General features: G+C 31.4%; 1 protein-coding gene across 1 annotated transcript in view; it reads left to right on the top strand.

Moving 5' to 3' along the window:
- Positions 1-1084: 1084 nt before the first annotated feature.
- Positions 1085-7202, top strand: part of LOC119675604 (dynein heavy chain 5, axonemal-like) — a 21864-nt gene continuing 15746 nt past the window's right edge. The window contains exons 1-3 of the mRNA XM_038086810.1: positions 1085-1251; positions 1312-3186; positions 4268-4440. Coding sequence (XP_037942738.1) covers positions 1102-1251; positions 1312-3186; positions 4268-4440 — 2198 coding nt within the window. The 5' untranslated portion in view covers positions 1085-1101. The remainder of the gene's footprint in view (positions 1252-1311; positions 3187-4267; positions 4441-7202) is intronic.

Below are 7202 nucleotides of genomic sequence, written 5' to 3'. Positions count from 1 at the left end.
TAACTAAAACATGAATAATCCGATTGTTTGTTTTTTGAAATACTCGCATTTTTGAATTGCATGACTTTGTGTAATCTTTTGTAAATTATTAATTTGGAGTGTAAATAACGTTTATTTAGTGTTAAAATAATTTACAGACATTTCCAATTCAATTTTATCGATGAGTTCACTTTATTGCCAATTATTCACTTAATGTTTAATGTAGATGAAGAATATTTTTTTTTTGCATTCTCTTGGTTTTGAGTAGTTGATAAATAAAGATAATTTCAAATATCTTTAAAATTTAAAAGATTTAGTAAATTTATGAAGTGCACTAAACATGTTTCTGCAACCAATTGTTATGAAACTCAGTTGAATAGTTATGCACCAAAATTTTTAATAAAACAAAAGTCTTTTTGATACTGTACTTTACTGTAGAAAGTTTTTCTCGAAAATATAGAAAATTTCCTGTAGATAGATCCACACTTTTTTGAAGCGTCTCTGAAATACATTCGCAGAGACCTATGATGTTAAAGTTATGTAAAGTTAAACTACTATAATGCGAAGTACCATTTTGCAAAGAAAAGGTTCGATTTATGGAGACTTCGAGTTACAGAATTTTTTGCAATTATATGTTATTTGCTCTCTAAAGCCTGTTGTACTCTATTTAGTTTGAGTTGTAGAAAATTCAAGTTATAGAAGTTCGAGTTATGGAAGTTTGACTGTACTAATCTATTTTTTTCTAGTTACACATATATTTTCCAACACATCATTTGCAGAGCAACTTCTGCTTATAACTAACTGCTTATAAATTTTTATATATCATGATACTCGTAGATAATTTCCATAAATTATTAAAACATTATAATATAATATATTATTAATTATAATTTTATTATCCAAATTTCTGTAGTCCTAGTGATAGATATTTTTAATTTTAAGTTATAGATTCTTAAGTGCAACTATATAATATTTAAAGCACTTAATTTGTTTAGCACTTTTGCACCTCTTAACATTGCCATTAATCTGCAGTTATTTTATATCTACACTCTTGTTTCTATTACATATAAAGCATGTACACATAAAATTGGTCAGGCCATGAAGAAGAAATATAAGAAAGAAATGGACTATGTGTATGCTGTCATAAATGAAATGGATCGTAAACTAGATCGTCCAATACGTGACTTGGACGACGTGCGCATGATTATGGAAACTCTAAGTAAGATAAGAGAACAAGAAGTTGATATGGAATTACGTATAGACCCTATTGAAGTAAGTACATAAATTTATGCAAATAATAAGTTATTAATATCTCTGTTGATGTTACCATAGGAAGCTTTTAATGTGCTTACCCGATATGATATACAAGTTGAACGTGAACAGTTCGATTTGGTAGATAATTTACGTGCAACTTTTCAAAATCTGTTGTCATGTGCGCTACAAGCTCAAGTTAAATTGCTTGAAATGCAGCCATCTTTCCAGGATGATTTGAAGAATAATCTTTCTAAATTTAAACAAGATAAGATTGATTATGTTAATGAATATCGTACAGCTGGTCCAATGCAGGCGGGTCTAACACCACGTGAAGCTTCCGATCGTCTAATACTATTTCAAAATCGGTTTGAGGGTATGTGGCGCCGTCTGCAAGCCTATCAGAGTGGTGAGGAATTATTCGGCTTACCGCAAACAGATTATCCTGAACTCGGTCAAATACGCAAAGAACTTAATCTATTACAAAAATTATATAAACTCTATAATGATGTTATTGATCGTGTTAGCAGTTACTATGACATACCTTGGAATGAAGTTGATATTGAAGAGATTAACAATGAACTAATGGAGTTCCAAAATCGTTGTAGAAAACTGCCTAAAGGTTTGAAAGAGTGGCCTGCTTTCCACGCGCTTAAGAAAACTATTGATGATTTCAACGACATGTGCCCATTGCTTGAGCTTATGGCGAACAAAGCAATGAAACCACGGCATTGGCAGCGGATTATGGATGTTACACAGTATATATTTGAATTTGATTCTGAAGGATTCTCGTTAAAGAATATACTTGAAGCTCCACTACTTAAGCACAAGGAGGATATTGAGGATATATGCATAAGTGCTATGAAAGAGAAAGATATTGAAGCTAAGCTAAAACAAGTGACTAATGAATGGTCAGTACATGAGCTGCAGTTTATGAGTTTCAATAATCGTGGCGAACTATTGTTACGAGGTGATACAACTGCTGAAACTATAGGTCAATTGGAAGATAGTTTAATGGTTTTGGGTTCATTGCTGTCAAATCGTTATAATGCACCATTTCGCAAACAAATCCAACAATGGGTCTTTGATTTATCTAACTCGAATGAGATACTTGAACGTTGGTTGCTTGTGCAAAATATGTGGGTATATTTAGAGGCTGTATTTGTAGGCGGTGATATAGCTAAACAATTACCGAAAGAAGCCAAACGTTTCTCTAAAATTGATAAATCTTGGCAAAAAATAATGCAACGTGCACATGAGACGCCAGGCGTCGTGGCATGTTGTGTCGGCGATGATTTACTTAAACAATTATTACCACATCTACAGGAGCAACTTGAAATTTGTCAAAAATCGTTAAGTGGATATTTGGAGCGCAAACGTATGATGTTTCCACGTTTCTTTTTTGTATCGGATCCAGCACTATTGGAAATATTGGGTCAAGCATCAGACTCACACACCATACAAAATCATTTGCTCTCCATTTTTGATAATACTCGTAAAGTGAAATTTCACGATATTGAATATAATAAGATGATGGCAATTATTTCAAGCGAGGGCGAAACTATACAACTTGATCGCGCTATACGTGCGGAGGGTTCTGTTGAGACATGGCTTACTCAATTACTGGTCACAGCACAGCAGTCATTACACTCGATTATTAGAACCGCTTATGCGACTATTAATGATCCAAATTTTACTTTGTTGGGCTTTTTAGAGAAAGTGCCAGCCCAAATTGGTTTACTTGGCATACAAATGATTTGGACACGCGACGCGGAAATGGCACTGATGCAGGCCAGAGTTGAGAGAAAAGTCATGTCAGAGACAAATAATAAATTTTTAGAAATGCTTAATACACTTATAGATCAAACAACGCGTAATTTGACGAAAATGGAACGCACCAGTTTCGAGACGTTAATAACGATACACGTACATCAACGGGACATATTTGATATTTTGGTAAATATAATAAAAGGGGATTATGAGTAAGTTAAACCAAAAGAATGCTTTATAGTGAGCAGGGGAAAGATAGAGAAACTTAGAGATATAATTTAAATGAGAGACCATAAAAGTAATGAGACGAAAAAAAAAAAAATAGAGATTCTTTGAGTCATAAAAAGCTTCACTTTTATACCTGAAGTAGATATACAAGATTTTAAAGTATTGCGTGTAAAACTTAATAAAAAAGAAAAAGAAAACAGGGAAGAGAAAGAGAAAAACTAAAATTTAACATTTAAGAATATCAAGATGAATTGTGAAAAGAAATAAAAATGGTATAAAATGAGTTATAAATATTACAATGAAGTTAGAGTAAAAAAAGGGGAGGAAGCAAAGGATAAGAAAATTTGTAGAAACAAATCTGAGGTATCTAGGCTAATATCTGTGTTTATGGGACACTGGTCCATAGAACGACATGGAGCTGGAGTCGGCCTTTCCTGTGGTACCACTTGCAGTGCGTGTGTACCAGCCCCTGAAGAAATGACACCAAAACACCTGATGTGTTTTTGTACAGGTCTGGTCAGAACTAGGTTTAAGCTTCTGGGGGTCCCCTTCTTTAACTCACTTAGCGATATCTCCAGCATTAGCATTACCCAGATTCTTACCTGTGTTAATGCCTCTGGCTGGTTTTAGGCTAACCCTCTATCTACTACCCTAGATAGAGGGTTATTAGCTTTTTTAGCTAATTGGGGAGGATTCGTCCTCCATCCACCACAACTAACTAAGAGATAAGAATATAAAAGGAAATTTAAGAAATAAGTGGGGGTACCAATGACGAAGTATGGGACACAAAATGAGTAAGTGAGTAAGATAGTTAAAAATAATTATTGGAATAATGTGAGAAATAAACTAGGAGCGATAGATTAATTTGTAAAGAAAAGAGAATAATATGGCTTGAAGAAATAATAATGTAAAAAGAATAATATGTAAGGCAGTTCTAGTTAGTTGACACTTATGAATTTTAGGTTAAATATAGAAATAGGTTTTATTGAAATTTATATGTGTATATGAAAAGGTGTGAAATTTTAAAAATTATTTTCAGTGCCGCATGAACATAAAGTCGGCGAATGATTTTGAGTGGTTAAAGCAATGTCGATTTTATTTTAAGGAAGATTTAGACAAAACTTGGATATCAGTGACAGATGTAACATTTACGTACCAAAATGAATATTTGGGTTGTACGGATCGTTTAGTAATTACGCCACTTACAGATCGGTGAGTGTGTTAGCAAATTTACCATAGATTAAAAAAAAATTACACGATTTGAGGACGGTATTATACTGCACAAATTACTCTCAGTTATTTTATTATTTTCTGTGATGTCTCAAGGTTTTTTTTAAATTGTTATCAATCAATTTCTTTTTCGTTACTTGAAATTCTATTTTAAATTTTGCTGTAATGAAAACGGAAAATAGAAATGATATCTCATAGCCTTTTTGTGTTTTATATATTTTTAAAAAAGTATCTATTATGCATACAAATATATCTGTTCAAGGTATCTCAGACAGGCTTTTACGAGTATGAAGAAGTCAATCTATTATAACTTCCCTAGATTTTGTTATATTGTAACACCTTCAATATGATATAAATTTTTTTTGATATGTGCATTTTATAATTTAAATATCTATTTATATTTTGATATCCTTCTACTTTCTTTTTCAATTACTTTCTCATGTGACATTTATTACATTATTTCACGCAAAAGAGCACATGTGGTTTGTTTTAAATCTAATCTCTGTTTTGAAACATTATCAATCATACGAGTCTGCACTAAAGTAATATTTAAATATTAATTTTTCTGTATTATTTTATACACTTATATATCCTTCTTCAACTCTGCAGTAACTGCACTAAATTGTGGTAGTTTATTTCAACTTCCCAGTGCATCTATCACAGAGTATTTCACAGTAATTTTTGCTCAAATTCCGCAAATTTCTCAAATTACTTCGAGTCTTTGAAAGTTTGTTTTGAAATATTTGGTTTCGTTCGGAGAAAGTTTTAAATGAAATTAAAGAATGTGGAGAAATTTGCTGTTTCACTTTCTATTTTTACTGTTAACGTTGAGAATTTTGTTTTGAAAATATTTCTTTAAATGCTATTAAAATATCACAAAAGCTTTATTAAGACATTAAAGATTTAAATAAACTATGTTATATGAAGTAATGAAAACTTTTCCACACTTTTAGGGTAAAATTTATTACGCAAATATGTGGATTTTTTAAAGGAAAGTGTGTAAAAGTTTATTACTTTTTATAAGTTAATATCAACTGTCTTAGAGTATTAACAGTTTTCAAAGCTTTTAGTTCGATAATGAAAAAGCTTATGTGTTCTATTTTATAGCCAATTTAAAATATATGTGGGTTTTTCAAAAAACAATAGCAAACGAAAAGTTTTTAGATCAAGGAGAATTATTTAAACTATACAAAATTATATTAAAAAAAATATTTAAGGGGCTGAAAAATCTAATTGCTCTACTAAACTTAGTTTATGGCAATTATGAAGAAAATTTATATATCGCAAATATAAACACTAGCATAACCAAAAGTCAAAAAGCCAGTTAACAGCACTTCTTTAGCTGTTAATTAGTTGTGTTTACTAGCTAGGTATATATAAAAGTTGCTGCTCAATGTTAACAATTAGGCTTCTTATTGGTAGTATAGGCTGTAATAAATGTGATGAATGATGAATGTGATGAATGTGATGAATGTGCTATAAACGTTTGAAAGTTGTAAGATTAGAACTTCAAAGTCACGATTGAAGAGACAAGTTAAGACAAAAGATTTATTAAAGTTTTTGGTTTGGCTCTGCAACCAGTTTTCCAAAATTAATGTATTTATTAGATGTCTTTTCATCATCTGGACACATTATTGTCTTATTAAGCAATTTTTAAATGTAAGATAAAGTAACCAGATGTTTGAAATAAAGCGTCGAGATGTTTGCATCAGATCTTTTTCAACAAGAGATATAGAAAAATAGGTCTTGACTAGATTCACAACATAATCAAAGTTTATTTTCATCAAATACAAAGAAAATAAATAAGTCATTTACTTTTTAGTTCTAGTATAAATATAGATAATATAGTAGATATATACATAACATATATTATAATAATAAACATATATAGATAAATATATATAAATATAGATAATGTAAATTACTATCCATACATGTATTGACAATCTGTGGTTCTTTTCAATTCTTAAGTTTGTATAATAAGTCTAGCAAAATCGCCACTTTCCTCGCTCTCTACAACATTTATATATCTGATATTCCAATGTTAGGTCCCTAGGTATGCTATACTCAGATAAATGTGCTCTCAATATAGCCAACACATTTCAAGAGCATATAAACCTCATTCTGGAGTATTTCTAGAAATGGAAAATAAAAACCAATAATGAAAGAACGAAGGCTCTGTTTATAACGCGTAAGTGGAGACAGAATCCGTCGAGAATGAGAGTGGGTGATATGGTAATAAACTGGGAGGATAGCTTTAAATATCTCGGCATTACGTTGGATAAACGATTCACATGGCTTAAACATGTTCCACTGAAAAGAATTAGCTGTGCCCAAATTCTTCATCACCTCCAACCGCTATTTAGAAATGAAAATTTCAATGCTAAGAACAGGAAACTGTTATATAACCAAATAATTTGTCCGTCATTTCTATATGGATGTGTAGCGTTTAGCAAAGCTTCAAACACTACTATTCGCTAGCTACAAATTGCACAAAGTCAAGCTTTAAGAAGACTTTTCAAAGTGCCGTGGTACATTAGAACGAATGACATTCTCAGGGACCTCAACATTGATCCGATCAAAAAATACGTAAAGGATAGAGCCTTGAAATTATTTGCGAAAACTGGCAGACTTACTAACACCTCGTTATCAAATCTCAGAATGGTTACATGCTCCTCGGGAAGTATGTAGATCTGAGGTCAATTATTGCTTAGTCTGATAAAAAGATAAACAATAATCCAGTT

The sequence above is a fragment of the Teleopsis dalmanni genome, chromosome 2 (genome assembly GCF_002237135.1).
Source record: "Teleopsis dalmanni isolate 2A chromosome 2, ASM223713v2, whole genome shotgun sequence".
Taxonomy (NCBI): Eukaryota; Metazoa; Arthropoda; class Insecta; order Diptera; family Diopsidae; genus Teleopsis; species Teleopsis dalmanni.
The sequence above is the reverse complement of the archived record's forward strand: the minus strand, read 5'-3'. Positions and strand labels throughout refer to the sequence as shown.